General features: G+C 39.7%; 1 protein-coding gene across 3 annotated transcripts in view; it reads right to left on the bottom strand.

The window, feature by feature from the left end:
* Positions 1–22,858, bottom strand: part of NELL1 (neural EGFL like 1) — a 292,766-nt gene that overhangs the window by 96,704 nt on the left and 173,204 nt on the right. For all 3 annotated transcript variants that reach the window (XM_054200528.1, XM_054200530.1, XM_054200529.1), the window contains one exon: positions 18,943–19,065. In XM_054200528.1, coding sequence (XP_054056503.1) covers positions 18,943–19,065 — 123 coding nt within the window. The remainder of the gene's footprint in view (positions 1–18,942; positions 19,066–22,858) is intronic.

The raw sequence follows: 22,858 nt of genomic DNA, 5'->3' as shown, positions 1-22,858 counted from the left end.
CATCCTTTAAACTTTTAATTTGTGTGCTTTCAATTGTATGCTTTATCTCACACAGCATCTTACTCGATAACACTCCTTAAACCTGAAAACATGCTGTAAAAATGTAGCAGAGGAATTGTTTCATCCACTGCGGAGATACAGATCTCTGGAACTCATCAACGCCGAACTGGAATTTCCCCAGGACACTCAGGGATCACATCTGCATGATTCTAAATGCTCTCCATATTGGATCTTTGATGTTTATGTTTCACATCAAAGATGGGACAATCTACAGCACAGTGTGACCCCATGCCAACACAAAACAGCATGAACTGCTACATGGCGGATCACATCGGTATCGGCTGGAGTTCTGCCAAGCAGCTTGGCCTTGTACACCATTACAATTCATTTCATTTCTTAAAGGTCAGATATTTAAGTCCTCCTTTTTTCCACCTTCCTCAGCTTCTACCGCTGTTGTTTTTTTCAGTTTGGCATAACGTAGACAGTGTAGTTTCTTCGTGCTCTCGGTTTGCCCAGACTGTGAGATTTAGAAGTTTTGCTTCTTAAATTCATACATTTTAATTAAAAGAAAAAGTGTAAAATACTAGACTTCCAGACATAATTAAACCTAATACACTGTTCCAGATCAGAAACTCTAATTAAGTTTCAGTATCTCCTATCGTTAATAATCACCCAGTCAGCATATACCACTGACGAATTCCTCCCTCCCCTCGCCTTTCTGCCCCCAAGGTATTGCTGCCCCAATACTTAATTGGAAATTAAACATTTTCTCTCTGTACAAGCTGGCCACACTTGTACTCTGATTTAAAGTTCACAATTAGAGATGCTTCTAATGTTGGAAAAGAAATAATCAGCCTAAGAGAAAAATGTCTTTCTTGAAATGTATAAAATTGACATTCTGTGACCAACATTTCGTGGCAAAGAACTCTGAAATGTAAGTTTCCGACCAGAATATTCATAAGTTTCTTGCTTGGGAAGAGGAAACAGAAGGTGAAGAACCAAAGACTAAGATGCATGAGAAAGACGTGAAGGTTCATGCAGATCAGAAGATGAAGATTCTAACACTAAAACAGATTGTAAAAATAAAGTAATCCTTTTAGCGGTGGCCCAGTAACAAAGCCTAATAAAAATAATTGACTATATTTTACAAGTTTGTTGCTAAGTCATTGAAGACTAGCCTCCTGGAGTTTATAGCTCGCCCCTTGCCAAGGGAATGGCAGTTTTCCTTCTTAATGTCAGTGTTACACTCTGTATAAACAGAGTTGAGGACTTCTGCCTTTAGGACTGTCAATCTAGATTTCGTTCACACTAGATCAACTAGCAAAGAAAAAGCATTTTAAAATAATTGTATACTTGGTCTGTGGTGGCATTCTGAATTTAAAATGGGAAGTCTTTGTCTTGATAAATTTTACTCTAAAAGACACTACAAGGGCATTTCTTCCTAACAGTTTAGTATTTAACTATTCATTTAATTTCACAGCATGTATTTTTCAAAAATCAATAAACCCAATACACAGAAGTATCCTTCTACCCAACCAGCTTAAAAAGCAAGGCTAACCCCCAGCACCACAGAACAGCAAAAGAAATGCTGTCCTGGTGGTGAAGCAACATTTTATGTTGCCAGCTGAGAGACTCAGGAGAAAAAGTGACCTTAATATACTCCTTTACTGGAGCTAGCGGAAAATAAATGCACTGAAACAGTTAATAGGCTTCATTCTGTGGAAAAGCAAACCTAAAGCCTTTGCTCTGCAACTCAGAGTTACAGCTCAGTGGTTGTATGAACACCCGCAGGACAGTCCACGGGTCTTGCCCTTTCAGCAGAGGCTCCTGAGCAACGATGGCAGCAATTTGGAAGTCAGAATGAAATGAAAGAAAAAAGAAAAGAAAAATCCAATAATCGAAGACAATTTGAAATAACTCCAAGGTCTAGAGTCTGTCCAGAGGAAAATATGAGACAAGAAGGGAAACAGACAATTGCGTTATGTTGCTTCCTTGGATTATCCTGTCTTCTGTTTCTCACCAGTCCACGCACTGCAGCGATGGCTGCGGGCAGTGACAGGCATTAGTAACAGGCTTGTTTCCATGCCCTTATTAACTGGTGTTTTAAGACACTGACAATAACGTGTATAAGACACAGTCTCCATTTGTTCTGCGTATAGAAGCACTGAACAACCAGATAAGTTGGGGCTCCCGCAGGGGAGAGGAGACAATTTTGACCTGACGGATCCGACTGCCTCAATGAGCACCGAGCAGAGCATGGATGAGGTTTCCGTATCTATCTCACAGAGGTACCGAACTTGCTCAATTCTCCCTCCCCCTATATATTTATCAAGTCAACATTGACCACATTACACGAAAGCACGTAGGGACCACGCTACTCAGGAATACACCACAGCAGCGCAGAACTCGCACAACCTGGATTGGAAGTGATCACATGAAAAAGGCTGACGATAGCAAAGACAGCCCATCCAGAAAGAGCCTGCATTCAACAAGCCAGGTTTAGTATCGCCCTCATCTGATCGCTGCAACCACTTATGGTTTGGCTCGATGATCTTCAGGGTCTTTTCCAACCTAAATGGTTCTATGATTCTACAAACACCACCACAAAAGCTGGTGTCAGTTTCGGAAAATTTGTCCTAATGCCAAAATTCCATAGAATACGTTATTGATATAGCACGTCTATACAGCATAACAAATGCCTTGGTCAAAAAAAAAAACATAATAAATCATACTTTTCCCTTGTCCCAAAATCTAAGTAACGGCTGTCACAATCACACATAACTCAGCGCAACAACACTGCAGTATTGGGCCTTACAGGCTTCCTAATAGATCATTTTGTGATTTATTCTTACACCTATAGACAAAGTGGAAGCTATTCAAGTGATACAAGCCAGGAAAGCTGCTCCAAATCTTAAGCATCAATCACAGTATGTATTTAACTACACAATGAAAACACTTTCATGTCAAAAGAAGCTAGAATCAACTCTCTCTTTGATTTGTGGATTATATAGTTCTCATTTCTTTGAAAGCAATTGACCAGCTCAACAAATTATTACTGTTTTGCAGTGAAACGTACTTGAATTTCCTACATTTCATTTAACAATACAAATTCCGGCTTCTAACATACGTCTCTGAAGAAGCAAACTTGCAATAAAACCACATTTTGGCAATGCAGCAGTCACAACTCAAGCATAACAAGAAAATTGCAATTGTCTTGCACAAAGGTTTCTTTCAGCATTGTTTAAATGCACAACTACACAGTGAGATTAATAAAGAAGATCTGCAACTCCTGAGGATCGGATTTGAACCTTTCAAATGCCTGCGCTGATTTTGGACTTGGAAAACAAGAATCACATTAGGCTTTGTGTTGGTTCAAACTTACAAGATCTACATGTCTTCATGTCATTTTATACCCAGTACTGACTTCCCTGCATCCTTCAAATAATGCGATAGAAAGCAAAGAGATTTCATGTCACCTAGTTGACACCACGAGTGAAATGCAAATAACCCTGCTAGAAGAAGATATTTTTATATGATCTATCAGCAATATGATTATCATACATTCATGAGAAAGTCTCACCTGACTTACTGGAAGACTTTTCAAATTATTACAGTTTAATGAGAAATACCTAACATGACTGAATAAGGCTGATCATTTAACCGGGGGCTTTCATGAAAAGCTGGGTAGGCTGGGTTCAACAATAACTCTGGTAATTATATTAGCATCTTAATTACAATAAAATAATAGTGGAAACATGACGGAAAGTATTAAATTGACTTCAAGTTACGGGATACAAAGGGAAAAAAAAAAAAAAAGACTTCGCACAATGTTCCAGAGATACTGGAGGTAGAACTGAGCAAGCAGCAAGATGTGACACTGGAGGCAGCGAAGCAGCCACTGACTTCACTCTGCGGACACCACTGAGCCAGCGCAGCTGGGCACAGCCCACCACGCACAGGGCTGAGCAAGTCCCCAGCATCCCGCACCCAGCACCCTTTGTGTGCTCTGGCCACCACTGCACAGTGGGAGCTGCCCACGATACTGGGCCGCGCTCCACTGCACAAGGTGGAGATGCTCTCAGTCTTACCTATTTGCTAAGCGTAAGCAGAATTTCAAATACCATTGCATCAAAGTTTCTACTTCCCTCCTTCCTAGAAGGATCACTTACCTTTCTGACATTTCCACATCTACAGCCATTTCTCACCGCACTCGCTAAAAAGGCCATGTTAAAGCCTCCGAATGTGTGTTCAACAGTCCTCATGAACAAATGTCACCGTCCACATAAATGTGAATAACTGCCCGCTTAGGCACCAGCTTCAGCATCCTCCATCTACCACGCATTTTATAAAACTAGTATGTTACCAGCTATAGGGTTAAAATAGATTCCCTTAAATTAGAAGTATCTTCATCCTTGTACAGCAGAGTCAGTCTGTGGATGAGAGAAGTGCTTAAGTGGCACAGCTAAGTGGAGATAAGTGTTTCTTTTGCAGTACATTGACATCACCAATATGAGACACATGAATGCAACCTATGACACTTCAGAGCCATCAGTCCTGCAGAGCATTTCGGCATTGCGGTATGCTACAAATAAACAGTGGTAAGTGTCAGAAGAGGGCACGTAGTCTTTGAAGGGCACGAACAAATTCTTAATGAAAATGCTTTTTCTCACAATACCTGCACAATTTCATGAGAAGCAACAGCTTAAGCTCTTGCAGCAGTTTGAAATATTATCTGTCAAATGTAATTTTCAAGGCAAGAACAGACTACCTGTCCTCTTATGGATTACCTCATTAACATGTGCCTAGCATGCCTACCTAGAACAGATGGGAGCCTGACTGGACCTGACTGGTATGACCTAGGAGGCAGTTTACGAGGTTTATCAGAGTTGCAACATCAGAAAGAATATTAAGGTTTAAATAAAAATTAAAGAAATGCATTCAGATGCAAATGCAGTATGCCAGGTTTGCCAACATTAAGCTCAGCCATATTCTACAGCACAGTTTATTTGCAGTGAGGGCCAGCATATTTCTCACTGACAGCTGGAAAACAGCAATAGAAGAGATTTTGAAGTCTATACAAAAATCACAGTTCAGAGCTTAGAAACACATCATAAAAGTACCTGAAATTATATTTCAAGATGTGTATCACACTTCTGTTTAATGTGCAATCTTCAGTTTTAAGTACTCAGCACAAAGAAACATTGCTTACAAGTTTCTGACGTCTACCTTTATCAGTGACAGTTAATTACACTTGTTTTCATGCATCTGATTTTATGCAGTAGGTATAATTTACTGTATCACTAGGTGTAACTCTCCCAGTAGACATCCAGACCAACAGGAACAGTAATATAAGCAATACATAGAAGGAAAACATAAAGGGAAAGATCAAACAAAGCACCCGCATGCCTCAAATGCAACGCAGACAGAATTGAGGTAACGACATCTGAAAATGCCATTCAGCATTCTTCCTCAGCTCTTCTCTCCAGCCTACTCACCGAGCCCCATTAGACATCATAGAATACCTGAAGTTGGAGAGAACCCATAAAGATCACCAACTCCAACTCCCTGCCCCTTGCAGGACTACCTAGAACTAAACTATATGAGTAAGAGAACCGCCCAGACCCTCTTTGAACTCTGACAGGCACCTGCGTTTTGCACAGAAACCTTGAGACACTGCATAAACCTTTGGCACCAAATGAGGCCCTGTCAGCTGTAATAAGCAGAAAACAAGCTGCCACAGTCTGTGGGACTCCCACTGTCCTCAAGCCCAATGGCCCAAAAGCCTGCCAGGGAGCCCACAGAAAGCACCGACTTCCACAAAGAGCTTCCAGCCTGAATCTACCCAGGTCCATGAGAATCAAGGCGAGAGGGACACGTCAACACGAATACCCTGTATAATTGTCTGCTGCTGAAGCACTTGCCCAGGAGCCGGGGAAGCGTGAGGGTTAACTCTCCCTCACTCTAAAAGAAGTGAAACCCAGAGCTCCGCTTCTTTCTGAAGAAAAGAAAAAAAAAAAAAAAAAAAAAAAAGTCTTTATCCCTTTGATCCCACAACTGAACCTGGGAAACATGGGAGCAGAAAAACAAGCACAAGGATGTGTAACTCCCTGTGTTAGTGGTTACAGCAAGCAGCCATAAGGTGGGAAGTACACTGCCTGTCCTCTACTCCAGCTGGGTGGAGGTACTTTTTTTGCTTCCTTTTCTTTCACCTGATGAACATTTGATGCAACAGGTACAAATACTCAGTGGATCAAACCTAAGCATCTGAGCTATTTCTGAATTCCAGTGCTTTTACAGCAGTAAAAGAATAAATAAATAATGGAGCAGTCAAAATGACTTGGCAATAACCATTAGCAACCACTTACAGATTCCCACTCACTTTTATTTTGTCTCCAACAACTTCTCTGTGATGTCACTGAAAATTAGTTTCTAAATCTTCTGCTAAGCCGACTCTATTTGCCGAGGATTCAGAGATAAGCGATAGGTGGATTTGGCTATTCAGTTATCCTTTCTTCAGATACGATGAATTCAGCCTCCCCTTAATACCCGCAGCAAAAGATGAATGCTCACTGTCTGTGTTTATTCTAACCTGTGTGATATAAACACAGCAAGGCATATTCAGCACGAAACTAAAAAAACTAAGTGCCTAATTATGTCAGAAGTCCCATTGGAGTCAATCACTTACTTTTAGTTAGATACATACCTTGCTCAGTCAGGTCTAAAATTACCACATTAAGAATTTTCTCACTTGTCTCTCTCCGAAGGCTAAGGGAATACTGTGCTGTGCATGCAGGACTGATTTGATTACCTCAATCTTTTATTGGGAAATAACGTATGTCATGGCAATGTCAGGCCACTATTGTTTCCTTTGTTCTGTTCAGAGGGAGGAAATAATAGGTGTCAGGAAAGCAGTACAACCATGTGTCTCAGTAATAAACGTGGCATATTAATGAGCATCCGTAAACCATTATAATTAATGCAGGGGAATGGATATTGCCTACTTAAACTCTGCAAGTGTTCTAGTAGCTCCACACCCAACTGACGTCTGATTCCATCCCAGGGCTTTCCACTCACAGGAGCTCCTTTGCAAAGCCATCAGTCACTGTGAAATCATCTGCTCAGGGGAACGGGTGGATACATTTTAACAGTACAAGTGACAGTTGAGAACAGCCATCCAGCCTCTTCATCAGTGGCAGCAAATGCATCCCGTAATCTATGGGAGGCATATACTTATACCCTTGAGGCTACAACGTAATTAACAGGCTACAGAGGAAGATGGATAAGATGGCCGTGCACAAAGGTATGGACGTGTATAGCTTTTATTTATTTTTTTTTAACAACAAAGGTACACTTGTGAATTTTACATCATTTTAAAATTTCAAGCACTGCTTGGTGCGCCTATGTAGCCTGTAGCCTTCAAATAAATAGTCAGGTTTGAAGTTTAGCTTCAAAAATCCAGCCTGACAATTCCCATCTTTAGGCACATAACTGAAAAAAAGAAAGAAAACCGCAAGCCCCATCAAGGTGACACACTAAGACGATTGAGTATTTATCAGCAGAATAACAACATAGGTCACCCTTCAGGAATACCTAAATAAAAACTCTTAGTCTTTATGAGATACAAATTGTTCATTTGTACTCTTGGATGACTGAATTTCAAGTCATGTTGAAAAGTGGGACCTCTTCAATTTCCACCCCTACTTGGTTAACTTCTAATTCCCTCTGCACTTAATGTGTCCTAAGCTATTTTAATTCACATTCTTCTTGTAGTTCATGTACTGAATTCACCTTATAATTCATTTTGATGATACAATCTTCAAAGCACCATTTGTTTTTTTTAGAAGGTTCTGGAATAGGTTCTTTTCCACGGCAACATTTCTTTCAGGTACCATTCGCAGTATACTGTTTAAGCTCACCATTAGTCTTGTACTTCGCATATGCTCGCTTAGCATAGCCCCATTTATTATTTTTATCGTTGAACGCTTTAGATAAGAACTCTTTACACACACAGGGGTGCCTCAACTTTTCAGCATGTTGCAGAGGCTAAAACACCAGCACCACTGCGAAACAGTCGAACTCGAGAATCTTTCCAGATAAAAATATGCAAATTGCCCCATCAAACATCCTGCATGGCTTCCAGATTTGCCATTCCCAGTGCTCAACAAATAAATGCAACCTCCAAAACTAGTAAGCCAACCAACGTAACTCACGCAAAGTAAGCAATTCCTACGCGCAGGGCAATCCAAGTTTTCCTTACTATAAAATACCATTTTCAGTAAGGTGGGCAAGTAAATCATTTGTAATTACATTTTTCCCGTACTGGATATCTACCAGAAGCTGCACTGTAGCAAAAAATCCATCTATTTCTCAAAATAAGTAACAGGTAGATTTATTACTTCTTTTTCTTGGACTCTCCCCTGTCCCTAGGTCCCCACTCTGACACACAGATTTGAAGGATATGCCTTTTGCCACGTCTCTGAATTATTGATGGTTAATCACACTCTCTTAACTTTCTACCAGCATTCAGCAATTTTCACAATGCTGCACGAGCCAGACCAAGGCAAGAGAAGACAACGCCACAGCAGAAAGATGCAGCTGGAGAACAGAGGGAACAGGAAGAGAACGAGGACTGCAGGAGCTGCAGAGAGGAAAGTCAACCGTAACATAGTTGCCTGGGAACCTGGAACTGAACCCCTTTTCCATATCCTCCTCCAACGGCAAGACCACAAAGAGTAACATCATCCTCCTCAAGCCATGGAAAAGCATATGAAGGACACCACCACAGCCCCCTTCCAAAAACCCAGACAAATGCTTGAATAACTAAACCACCACACTACACTGATACCAGAGAGGTAATGTAAAGGCAGCTAAAGTACATTTTCACTCCATTGCAATCATTTGATAAGAACAATATAGATTGGTTTCTGAAGGACCCAGTAATATCCTAAATTCAGTACAGATACCAGGGCAGTAGCTAATAGTAATAGGGTGACACAATGAATGACAAAAATAATAAACACTGAATACCTACTTTCAGGACTTCACCTCCTTCTCTGATTGACAAGTCTATACTGTGCACTGAATGAGGCAGAGGGACCGAAATACCCACAGCACCTGTGATTTTATCAGTAAGGACTGTGTTTCAGCTGTGGATGCAGGCAACGTAAGATTGAATAGGTGACCTAAATTTTAAATATCCCTTAATGCTTGATTTTGGAGTCTTAACCTTTCTTTTGGTTTTCCGAAACTAAAAGGCATTGGTATTTTTAAAATTCCTTAGTTATTTTTAAAATATTTTTGATAGTTTCTGTGGAGAAATCACAGCCCAAGGGCTCAGGAACAAGCCTACCATTCTGGGAAGAGAGTCTGAATCCTGGATCCAGGTACTGATGGTGTGTGTCACGTCTGACAAATCACTTAATGTTTTTACTTTGGTTTATTGCAGTGTGGGAAATTCATAGGAACAGGCGGCTGAAAGAAGTTTTCTGGCTGGAGTTTATTCCACTGCTATGGTAAAGAACAGCCCCACAAACACCCTGTGAAAATCTTAGTGACCCCTTTGTAAAAATAAAACAATACTTAAATAAATGACTAATATTATCCTTACCCTTACTCTCATAATAATCTTGGCTAGAGGAACGTAAAAATAAATCAACTCAGTCATTCCACAGGGCTTGCTACAGCCCAACATCCTCTCTCTGACTACAACCCATAATGAACATCAAGGTAAAGAACAGGGCAAGGATCTGGTGACGCTTCCTAGAGATTCCCCATGACCTTCCACAAACCAAGGATTGTGCATCCACCAGTTGGGATCTTCTTCTGATGTGCAGCAGCTTTTTCAACTCTGTCTAGCCTCCTCACCACCCTCTGACCAAGAGTTTCCACGTTAATTATGTGCAGTGTGAAAAAGTACTCCCTTCTGCATTGGGGTGACAGCGCAGTAGTACTCCTGTTGCCAAAAACAGTAACTGCAATACTCTTATTTTACATTTGGGCAAGATATTTATATTCAGTTTTCAATCTTGTTTGGTTACGGTCTACAGGGAATAGAAGAATTTCATGGGTTTGGTGTCCTCTTGCCTTGTCACGTGCCTGTGCCATATCCATTAATCCTGAATCGGTTGCACACTGTAGCTGACTTCACAAGAGAGCAAGCTCGGTGCTGCTCATGCTATTTTGCTCCTGTTGCAGCACAGAGTCAAGCCCACGCTGCAAGAGGCTTTGTGCAGCGCTATATTTCAAGAAGCTCTTACTGAACTGCTTTGTCCCACCTACCATGCGAAAATAAGTACTTTGTTCCGAATAATTGCACAGCAAGCTCCCAGAGCAGGCAGGAGAGTCACAGATCTAAACAGACTGGGTTTCCCAAATCATAAGGATTACAAGTTAAAAGCCGACAGTACTGCAGACCAAATGACTGACCACGATGTCTATTGCTCTACTGTCAGAAAAGCAGTAAAGCATAGCAAACTAGTTCTTTGAATGAAGGGTGTGTTTGTGGACTTAATAATTGATAATTTTTGTTCAAATTTTAGATTTTCATACTACAGGAAGAAAGAAAAAAGTACAAATTGGGGTAACACGAATGAACCATTCCAGTAGCATCAGAAAGCTTCTTCTTGACTTCAGGAGACCCTGGATTGGGCTCCTCAAGGGGTTCTGTGACAGAAACCTGGGAGATGACACAGCTACTGCAAACAGGAGTTACTGATTGAGACGATCTTGAACAGAGTGTGGAAAATAAATACAATATATGGTGCAGATATTAAATATAAACCAAAACCGTCACATTTTTTTCTATTATTACTCTTTTAAAAGAAAAAGCAATGAATATTGAAATAGTCCCATATTCCTATACAACCCAGTTTTACTGCCCAGGAGATTGCGGGGAACATAACCATTAACTTGTCATCACCTTGTCATCACCTTGTAATTCTTTTGTACATGCCGTATAGGACCGTGAATCCAGAGTCAACTGCGGATTCTAAACGAAGGAGCGTAAACCAAAGCAGCAGGAGACAATAAGCAACAGAGTCAACAAGAGAATCTCAGGTTCGGAATCTGAACCTAGAAACCCTCATAAACATTCATGAGTAGGTCTGCTGAGCCCTTCGGACTTACCCATACAAGCAGAAAAACCTGTCAGATTAAGTTTTAAAATTTTTCAGATAAATACAGCGTTTCCTTCCTTTTATACAGATACAATAGTTGCTCTGGACTAGACCGCTTCTTCAGCAAGCACAAATCAGTACTACGCTCTTTTTAAATTAGCTATAAACCTAGAGCAGTAGAGACAATCTGTGACAGCAAAGAGATCAGGATCTGGATTCTGACAAGTTACATTAATCACGGGTTTTAAATGATCTATTTCCATAACTGATGTGCATTCTAAATCATCTTGAACAATCTCACACACAGAACAGGATCCAATCAGCAGGAAATATTGTGCCTTTAGAGAGGCTGTAAAATTGGACTGAATAGTGGCGGATATGTACAGCTTAGCTCTTAATATGAAAATAATTACGCCTGAATTTCAACATCTCACACAACTAAATCTAGGCGATGACGTTTTAAGGGCAAGAAAAAGTTATCCTATATCATCTTAATTTCATCAAAATTATTTTAAATCATTACAGTCCAAAATCAAACCGAGAACATTAGAACTGAAGGGGCTTAAAAAGTATATGGCAAATAATTTACAAAGGGAGTTTATGTAACTCAAAATCCAAACAGAAACATAGCAACTCTAATGTACGTACCACCCTCAATAACTAACTAATCATGAACAAAAACACAAAGATTTTTACATTAAAACTTCAAATTTTAATTTTTATTAATAAAGAATATCTAGGACTACATAAAATTTAGTGGCTTCTATCAGACTTTCTTGAGGGGGTGGGATCTTATCAACACTTATAAATACTGAAAGGGTGGGTGTCAGGAGGATGGGGCCAGGCTCTTTTCAGTGGAGCCGGGGGACAGGACAAGAGGTAACGGGCACAGGCTCGAGCATAGGAAGTTCCATCTAAACATGAGGAGGAACTTCTCTCCTTTGAGGGTGGCAGAGCCCTGGCACAGGCTGCCCAGAGAGGTGGTGGAGTCTCCGTCTCTGGAGACATTCCAAACCCGCCTGGACACGTTCCTGTGCCACCTGCTCTGGGTGACCCTGCTCTGGCAGGGGGTTGGACTAGATGATCTCCAGAGGGCCCTTCCAACCCTATGATTCTATGATTCAGAGTCCAACCATGCTAGAATGAAAAATCTATAAGAATTCTAATTATGCTGTTGTGTAACTATGTACTGGTTTAAAATTATTAGATCAGTTACATCTAGAATGCTTCACCCAAAAAGTGGGACTATCCAGTGTCTTACACTTGCCATGGCATTTTCCACATGTGCCAAGTGACACCAAAATGCACGTGTATGCACTTACCTGCTTTTGCAGCGATTTATTCACTACTGATTAGGTACAACGAACTACACAAAGCTCAAGACTGAAGAATGAAGATGAGAATCTCAGCACGAGTCAAAACTCCAACATTCTTTCATGAGACTTGTGAATATTACACCAAAACAGCAATTAAAGCCCTGATAAGGCGTATCAACCATTCAAAGCCTTACAGCTACAAAAATCGAAGGCTATAGGAAAAGACGTGTTTGTTCCTTTCCACTTTAGTCTTGGCCTACGTATTATAACACACTCCAATGCTCCATAAAGGCTTTCAACTCCATCTCCAACAGACACACACACATGCAAAAAAAATAACCTAAGCAGCAGTTAGTCGCCTTACAGTGATCTGATATGCTTTAACGTCAAGATATCAGCACGTCTATCTCACGCTGCTGGAATTTAGTTAATCTACCTTAGCATTGCTGACATCAATGTAAAAAGGACACAAAAAAAGCAGATAACCCAGCACAGAAATAACCAAAGAGACTGATTTATTTATTTATTTCTTCTTCGATTCTTACTAAAAATACTCTTGAGTATTTTCCATAGCAGGAGAAATTTCATAACAGATCAAAATTTCTTTGTCTTTAGTCGTCTATTTACAGAATCACAGAAACTTCAGAGTTGGAAGGGACCTCTAGAGATCATCTAGTCCAACTCCCCTGCTAAAGCAGGATTGCCCAGAGCACATCACTCAGGGCTGCATCCAGGCGAGTCTTGAAAATCTCCAGAGAAAGGGACTCCACACCCTCCCTGGGCAGCCTGTTCCAGTGCTCTGCCACCCTTACTGAACTATCACGATACTGCAGACACATTGGAAGATATACAGTTTCTTTCATGGGCACATTTTTCAGATTATTAAATACATGTCAGACTAAGAATTACTTTTAAAAAATACCTGCTTGGAAACAAAGATGGAAACGGCAGTGAAAGAAAGCTCTCAGACTGCCGTTTGTTAAAACAACAAATCCATCTGATTACAATTGGTGAATAAAACAGTGTGAACTAGGCCAACTTCCTGATTTACATCAACCAAAAGCAATTTTCAAGCCTGTGATGTATTCTTGTTGTCAGTAAACATTCTGAGTGTCTTATGAATAAAGACTCCATATGATTATTCCCATTACCTTATAAAAGATAAGAGTATCTGTACTTTTCACATCAGGTTAATTATACAAGTTATTCATGAAGTGACCAGTAAGTTCATCAGTAACAACCGCACTCCCAAACACATCTTCCAAAGCAAATATATATGAAGAACCACGGTACAAGTAAGTAATCTGGATTTCCAGATTATACCAGAAGAACTGACCCGCTTAAGAATAATGGCTTTCATCTTTAAGATTCCACCATACACTGAGTTGTAATCCCTTAAGTATCTCCTGTGAAATGCTGCAGAAGAATATAACAGGAGCAAAAAAAAATATCATACTCTATAGTCTGGCAGAAATAAAGCATTCTACAGCCTGAATACTAATTAGAATAAACACTGTCTTGATTTTTATTTCACAATACTCAATGTTTCTCTGCCATCAGTCATATTGCACAATTTGCTTTAAGGTTTATGACTGTAACTGAATCCACCTCATTTAATCATTCTAATAAATCTACACCTCAGTAGAAACCACTAAATGAGATATTAATAGCACACTAAATATACCTGTTAGACAGACTATAACGAGTAAAATACAGACGTACAATGAAAAATATTTGCACTTGTTTAAGAGCTACACTTCTGTTCGTTCCCCACTACAGAGATATATGGAAAAAAGATTAGCAAACAGATCTTGTCTGTTTTCAGAAGAATTACCCCTGTTTACCATCTGAGTACGTTCAAGGCCACTTCCATTTTTCTGATAAGATAAAAGGACTTCTATGGGCAGAATTTATACATAAAAACAAACGTTTGGAACAAAATACCAAGAGCCAGGACAAGGCTTGTATAGTACACGTAGGGCTCCTTGTACAAAAGAAAAACACTGATTCCAACAAAACCATGATGCACATTGTTCATGCTGAAAAGTCAGATCTATAGCCCCTACAAAACCTGGTGGGTGAGGTTTTGTTTGTTTGTTTGAAGGCATTCAATCCCAAATGTCATCAACTATTTTAGGAAACCTGCTGATGTTTCAATATACCTCCGCTCCTTTCTTTGACTTCAGTCTATGGTACAAGGAACAAGCTCTGTAATGAACTTCAACTTGTAGGACTGTACAGCCCACAGCAGCTATTCTCTGGCTTCCATCTCACTAAGGTAAAGTAGATGGTGGAGCACAAAGTTCGTTGTATTTTAACAAATGGCACACCCTGCTTCAGCACAGCATTTCCACAGCACACAGAGCAAGGCCACTAAGTGGAAGCGCAACTTATCAAGACAAAAAGCAGAGAAAAACATTTGCCCTCTACACATTTTCCAGCCTCCCAGATTCAAGCCCTGCCAAGATGTCAGACAGAAACACTGCAGTAGTACACAGACCAAGAGCATCTGTTCTCTAAATACAGTATTTATCTCTGTATTCAATATGCCCGTTCTTCAACTAGAGTCATGACAGTGGGTTTTCACTCGTTTTATACATGACAAAAGTTCTACTCTCGCACGCTCAACCCTGTCTACAGGTGACAGGTTATTCATAAACCTGGTCGTCCTTGGAAACTAAGACTTCTTTCATCTAACCATTGCCACTGAACACTGATTTCCCAAAACATCCACCCTGACAGGCACACTGCAAAGTGCCATGTTGTACCAGGTACTCATTTGCCCACCACACCTTTTTTTTTTTTTTTTTTTTTAAACTAGAACATTCAGTTGCTAAACCAATTTTTATCACCTTTTCCTTCTACCCTAAGTTAATTGCCTTTATGCTGCGCTATTAAATCCTACCCTGAAGCTTAGTGAAATTGCTCCAATTGTCCTCATTCCACCCTCACCCATGAATTCTATAATTCATGTACAGAAGTCAAGTAAACAGGCACAGCATGAGTCTTCGGTTACCCTCCTACAGCTTCTCCCATTTCCCAAGTCATTCTTAGTTCTTCTGAATTTCTTCAAAGTTTCCTTCATAGAAAAAAGCAACTTAACAAATCTGTAGCTTCAGAATCTCTCTCTATTCAACAAGTTATTCCTCTGTCCTATGACTTTAATGCTGTAATGTCTTCCAGCAAAGATCTCCCTATTTTACTTTTCTTTTTCTGAAGAAATCCTAAAATATAATCTATCTGATTCTGGGTCCAGTATTCTGTCAAATTCACTGATGGTGATGGCACAGCATGGTCCTGCCTTGTCGTTTCAGCTCACCTCAGCCTCCTTCTCTTCTGATCTATTGCCAAAATTCCAGTGTCTTTCTGAAGGGCTAAAGCCCCCTTCTTACAGTGAAATTGAGAGCACCCACAGGAAACAAGTCTTATTTGTCTCTATTTATGGTCCATATATCGGTAACTATGTATTTATAAAGATTTTCTTGTGTTCGTCTGCACTTGTCTTTCCGTTTTTGTGTCATTTAAACTGTGGCAGTATCTATTTTAAAACAGAAACGCATTTGGTCTCGGTCTGCGCCCTTTTCCACCACCTTCCTTCATGACAGGTTCCACGTCTAGTTTGACACAATTCAGTCTTTAATTACATAGTCTAGTCTGCCACATTTACAGTAAAGCAATTCCTTATGCATGAAATTTATTTTTCTACTCAAGAAGTGTGACAGCCTAATTATACAGATTTTTTTAAAAAAAATATTTGCTTTCCTCGTCAACATTTGTTTTTATTTCTAAATCCCCAGCAATCACAATATTCATATCCAGATTATTTCTGTCCTTTTTATTTCTCCATACTTTTCACAAAAAAAATGCAAACACCACAAATTCCTGCCAGAGTAATTTCACTGTATTTACCAGTAGTTCACCACGCAATTTAATTTAACTACACATAAGTTTTCTTTTCTAAGATACAAATAACAGTACTCTGGGTTTTTTATAAAGACTACCACAGTCTTATCCAGTAAAGTCAAAGAGGAACATTACTCTGATTTTATTTTTTGTACCATTGCTAAAATAGATTGCTGAAATGTATTGTAGAATCAGACACAAAGCCAGTCCTTTTCCCTCGCCGTAAAATTATCGTTTTCCTATTTATGCTTTTGCTGGACAATATTAATAATATTTCTTATTGAACTACAGAGATACGTTATTTCAGCAGTAGTTGGAACAATTGTTTTGTGTATGCACACATCTATAACATATAAACATTTATAAAGCACTTACAGATGACTCAAGGAGAAGAGAAATGTTTGTCCTATCTTCAGACGATATTACATTAAGCTTATCACCTTGGCTTATATCTACTCTTTTCCAATCTATATTGCCTGAAGATAAAACCCCAAAATTATTACAAGACAACATAAGCAGTTCGTAGTTGTCCTGACACATTCACGCCTCTTTCCTTGTGCCTATCCTAGCATTTGTGCAAGGAAACCGCTGCGACTGGTAACTGAGAACTTACCACTGTTAAACTTGGTAAAAAAGAGGCAAAAGTGGTGCTTCTGGTGCTACCATAGGCAGAATGGAAACATTTCTTAAATTAGCAGTCCCAACTTGTAAAAACCTCAAATGACCAGAGAACCCCAGGCTGAGAAACCCAGACCACTGCTTTACATTGAGTGTTTTTATTATTCACTAAAATGCGCACGATTCTAATAGTAGCTGGTGTGCAGTAGTAACTATTCCATGCAGTGCCAGATTATTCTTACCCATAGTGATGTTAACAGCTATTAGAATGCAAACACCTTTCTATAATCTCCACTTTCCTTTTCAATTTGTGCTTCCCAGTCAGAACAAGAGAATGCACTTCGTTTCCTCTACTTCCATGCACATCTATCTCAAAAAGGCAACTATAACTACATTCACGTGTGCAATTCAAGGCATACTAAAAAAATGTGTAATATATATTTTTATCCATAACTCAGATTTCAACAGAACTTTGAGGTGAAAAACATTATTTCATTTCTCCAGCACAATTTCATTATTTCAACATTACTAGATTAATAAATATGCAGTAGGAGTTTCGCTTTGAGTTTTTGGCACATTAACCCAAACATCCAGGTGTGCAAACAAAGAAACCAGTGTGAAAACACAGGTTTTATGAACTAATCCAAACATCCCTGTTTCAAAGAAATATGATTAAGGGTTTGTCTTGTGTTATCCTCAGAAAAACAAAATACCACAGTCAGACAGGCTGTTCACGCAGATTTCCCTGAAACTCTCGTCTGTGCTGCAGTTTCCATTCATTGCCATCAAAGACTGAAAATATACTACAATGAGTTTCTCCCCAATATCACCTGTTGGTCTTCAATATAGACAGAGCAAGATTTAACTTGCTCACCATTCTTGTAACATTTCTGTATTACTTCTTAAATCTTTACAAACCATGTACAGTTTTCAATACAGCGATGCTCTTGTGCAGACGGACAGTACCCAAAGAAAGGCACATCAAAAAGCAGGCAGATGGTATACGCTAATTCCGCAGTTGACAAGCTAACCTCAACAAAGAACTTTAGCTTGAAACAAGAACAACGTCAATCTTCCTTCTCCTTTAAAGGAACTGCTCGGCCAATTCACACCACTCTGGAAAATGAATATCCAGTCTCTTGTACCCCCAACCTAAATACAGACTATTTTACCCTTTACGTTCCCCAATTTCACTAGTTGTCATTTGAAAAAAATCAAGTTAGTTTTCTAGTACTGCAAGTCTGTTTAGAAAGTCAGAAAGCATGCACTCCCAGACAAGACAAAAAATAGCTTTTTAAGAGACAAATATAACTCATAAATGCATGAGTTACAACTCAATAGTAGTTCATGACACAGGCCTCACTAAGCCAACTAGTTTAATATATGCCCTCCTCTCTTTTTATATAATGTATTTGTTTCTTTCTCTACAGAAACAAAACCCAAAACAACCCTAAATAAATGATCTACCACTTCAGAGAAAGCATGGCTGACTATCAGTATTTCTTGCTTACGTAACAGAGAAATCTTCAAAGTACACATTTAAAGGTAAAGATTTTTTTAAAAAAACCCACTCTGATGTGATTAGTCAAATAACAACCATATGATGTTAGCATAAAAGACAATTTTCTTAATTCAGAAGGCATCTGATTCAATTTTGAAAGCCAAAGGTGACAGTGCATACCATCCACAGTTTATAAAACTGTGAACATCACTTAAAACCTGAATGATACTGGCTCAAATGACAATATTTGGTGACAGTAAATGAAAAGTGCTTTTCTCCTAGCGTTCCAAAAAATATTTCCTGCTTGCTGTGAACTTATGCACAGATCAATTCCCATCATCTCCGTGCATACTCCATTTTCCAGATGATAAATCTTATAGCAAATCATTGACAGAATCCAGCCATCACAAGTTACCAGAACGTAGGTGACTGTCAGAAAATATTAATAGAGTGTGCCACTTTTACCGTGTTGCTAGAGGAACAGACTTACCTCGGCAGATGGTCCCGTTCCCCACGTAGCCGGGTTTGCAGGTGCAGCTATGTCCCCTGACAGTGTTCGTACAGATTGCATTCTCATCGCAGTTATGCTGTCCGCTGCCACACTCATCATGCTCTACAAGGGGGGAAAAAAAATAAAAATAAAAATAATTACAAGAGAGACAGTGAGCTTTTCAGTGTGATGATGTGGCGTTTGAAAACCAAGTGGAATAACGAGGTTGCCTCAGTGGCTGAATGCTGGGAGTTTGGTGGGGGAGTCAGCTATGGCTCTGCTTCACTAGGAGACCCAACAACGTGTGCATGGTGTCAGTAGATTATTTAGGTACAAAACCAAGGAGTGGTGGTGGGGGGGGGGGGGGAAGAGTTGGTGAGAAAGCAAAATATGGCTATGACAAAAATCCATGAAGAAGAGTATCACAGAAAAATAGCTGCTGTGAAGACTAACCTTTACATCACTGTCCGTCTCCAAGAGTAATAAGCATAAATAGATGGTAAGCGAACACAAGAGAGGCCTTAACAGCACGGTCTTTAAATACACAGTTCAGTTATCACAGCCACTTGCTCTAATGCACACTGAGCCGACTCTTTCTCTAATAGCATGTAATAACATTTTACATTTTTAGAGCACTGTTCCTACCATCGAACCCCAGAAAAATGGGCCGTATTTCGCTTTCATCCTGCAACTCTAACTGCTGCCACCGAGCCTCATTTGCTGCAGGTCCTGCGCTTTACTCTCCTGCTACGTTTTGTTCCAGGAAAGCCTCAGTTAGAGGTGGCGAGCTACCTGACCCTGAAGTTTCTCGCTTCTTCCTGCAGTTATTAGGAGCTTCCTTAATGCAGTAGGACAGCAAAAAGAAAACCCGAATATTTCACACTTTTGCACTGGTGGGTTTACTATTTTGTTCAGTGGAATCAAGAGGATGCAATGAAATTTCTTAAAACCACACAAAGCTTCCTGTCTGGAATTAAGGATTTGCTGAAATATAGCAGTGAATAAGGGGTGTTCAAAGGACTATGGACTAAATTGAGCCCTCTATAGACCACAGAGAGAGGTAGTGCCTCTAAAACATGAGTAAAATACTCATTTATACAGACTCTGAATTAAGCCCTTTGAAAGAGCTTCTCCATTAAGAACACCACGATGACAGTCTTTGTGAGGCTAAAGTTAACCTCTGCAATGCCCTCACTTTACCGTAGTATAGATTGACAGCCAATTTCAGGATAACACAAGACACATGAAGATTTGAACGGTGGATTCCAAGGAACCCTGAAAACCAAATAACTTGTGGAATACCATTTATAACTACTTGCAGAACATGTAACCGACATACGTTTTCTATTTTTCAAATACATTTGACAGCAAAATGATATGGATTACAACCATTTTCTTTTAAAGAGCATGAAAGCAATATATCACTCGCTCACTCTTTGCTTTTAGCAAGAAACTCGCACACACACACACATACGCTCAAACGTGCCTGGCTTCAGCTGATAAATTCAGGCTTACATTTATACTTGTTAGTTTATGTTGGTCCCTAGCTCTGCTTAGTAATTCACTTCAGCTCCTTGCCAATTTTCAGATGCCTTACATATTCTGAAGGCAAGGCTTCTTCAAGGGCTGCCTGGTTCCTTCCTTCATCTTTTAAGAAGCTGTACCACCGCCCGATTCTTGCCACTCCGGTCTCATGGTGCTCAGGCTGCTGGGTCAGACACAGAAAGTACTGAGCTCCCCTCCAAGGAAGTGCTCGGCAGGCAGCTGAAGTTGAATTACGTGTTCTTTTAAGAGAGACACCCTCTCCATAATCTCGCCCTCCTCTTATTACTTTTATTAGTTATTGCCATTAGCTTTCATGTGCTCGTATTCAAACTATAATGAGAATGCCTTTGTGATAGGCTCACGTACACACAAGAAGATTCCTACTCAAATAATTGCCCAAATTAGTTGATTACCTTCCCAGCACTTCAAGTACAAACAAAAGATTTCCCAGTGGTAAACTATGTGTTTTGACAAAATACACAAGGGATTATGCTCCGCTATGTTGTTCTAGGACTTTGACAATGTAAATCATTGTATTTACCTCTCCTGCAGATGTACAGATGCCGGCGATATTGAAAGATTTAGCACTGACAAAGCTGCTTTCCCACAGTCATACTTTAAAAAGAGGTCAGGTTTTTTTCTAAGCTGATATAATTTGAAGAGTTAGCAACAAATCTGACCATGGGAACCTGCCCTTCACGAGACATCCTGATGCTGCCAGCACAAGGAGGACTAAGGGAACCTTGTCTGCACGAGGAATCCCAAGATTTCTTAGCAGCAATATGGCTGCAATGATGGGAACTTTAAATGAAGTTTTCCCTGGTGTAGAGATGTCTATAGATGATGTTGCTACAGACCTAATAAGAATGAGAAAGCATTGATTTTCTGTCAAGGTACAAAAAAATCTTTTAGTCCAGATGGAAAAATCCTTAAGATGCTGTCAGTAGTGATCTACCTTGGGTTTCCTTCTCCCTCACAAGACATCATCCTTTGGAGCACTTGGTGTTCATGTCGGGAAGTGAGCATGGAAAGCGGGCTCACGTTCTGTTTAAACTCAAAAGAGATTATGACTAATTTGCAAAGAGCATCCCTTTCTTACAGACATCGCTTTCCAAAATCCCCCATTCAAGCACATCAGACAGAACTTGCTTTTGCTTTAATGTTATGGTAAGTACTATCTGACTAGAAAGCAATCAAAGATCGGAAGAGAAGCACACTCTAAAACAAGTGAAAGGAGTCACAAACTATCAATCCAAAGCACCAAAGAGGGGAGAGCTGAGACAAAAATCTCAAAGTCATACCTTAGAAATTCTGACAACTTCCCTTTCAGCTGAAAATGAGAAGCACAAGAAAGGGGACTCTAAAAGCCAAAAACAAAAGTAATTTTAAATTTTTTTATACAGACGCATATACATGTAGATATGAATAAGTATGCTGCCTTGCTCAAGAATTAAATTGTCATCATTAGGTATGACTGAAGCCATCCATCTCTCTGTGGCTTCCATTTGTTATCCAATATACACAAAAGGAGCTCATGCTCAAAGACAAAAAGAACCCTCAGGCTTGCTGAGAAGGACAGTACTGGAGGATACAAATCCCTGACCCACCAACTCATTCCCCTGGATTATTAATATCCATTTCAAGAAACAGGTACCATTTCAGAAGAAGAGTTACAACAGCAGCACCATTCTTTGCTTCCAGTCAAGTTAGTTTATTTATGAGATCTCTGGAAATTATCTTCAGCGTTACTGTTTCTCTTACTCAGGAATCCTGGTTATTGCCCCCTCTATTCTGTGATTAGTCATGGTAAAGCTGAGAGATCAGTTACTTTGTTGTGCCTCTGTTTCCCTCTATAAAATGAGGATATTAGAAGATTCTATTTTTTTTTCCTAGTATTTGTCATTTTTCTGAAATCCTCAAATACTAAACATTTTACAGAAAATTAAAGGATGTCAATCTTTTATTGCAAAAAAGAAAGAATCACATATCAACTGCTTTGATCATCTTCTACTTCTACTACTACAATCACCTTCTACTTTATTTATTTTTCCTGCAAGCAGAGATGAGGTGTGACAGGGCACATCATCTCTGAGGCTTCAGCTTCCCCTGTCGCTGTTTCCTGGCCACCAAGCTACAGCTAAGGCCAGCAAACTACACATTTAAACCTAATATTTCCCTTCTGGATAAAAACCTTCTAAAATTTCCAAAAGCTTTCATGAACTTTTCCAAAATCCTCAAGAGCATCTTATTTTCTGTGTTCACAACTTAATCGGGCCAGCTTGTGAAGCAATCACTACAAAATTCATTCTTTCCTCAGCCTTTATCTGAGGATGGCCATCAGCCTCCAAAAGCACTGGAAAGATGACTGGCT

The sequence above is a fragment of the Rissa tridactyla genome, chromosome 4 (assembly GCF_028500815.1).
Source record: "Rissa tridactyla isolate bRisTri1 chromosome 4, bRisTri1.patW.cur.20221130, whole genome shotgun sequence".
Lineage (NCBI taxonomy): Eukaryota > Metazoa > Chordata > Aves > Charadriiformes > Laridae > Rissa > Rissa tridactyla.
This window is presented reverse-complemented; position numbering and strand designations above follow the sequence as displayed.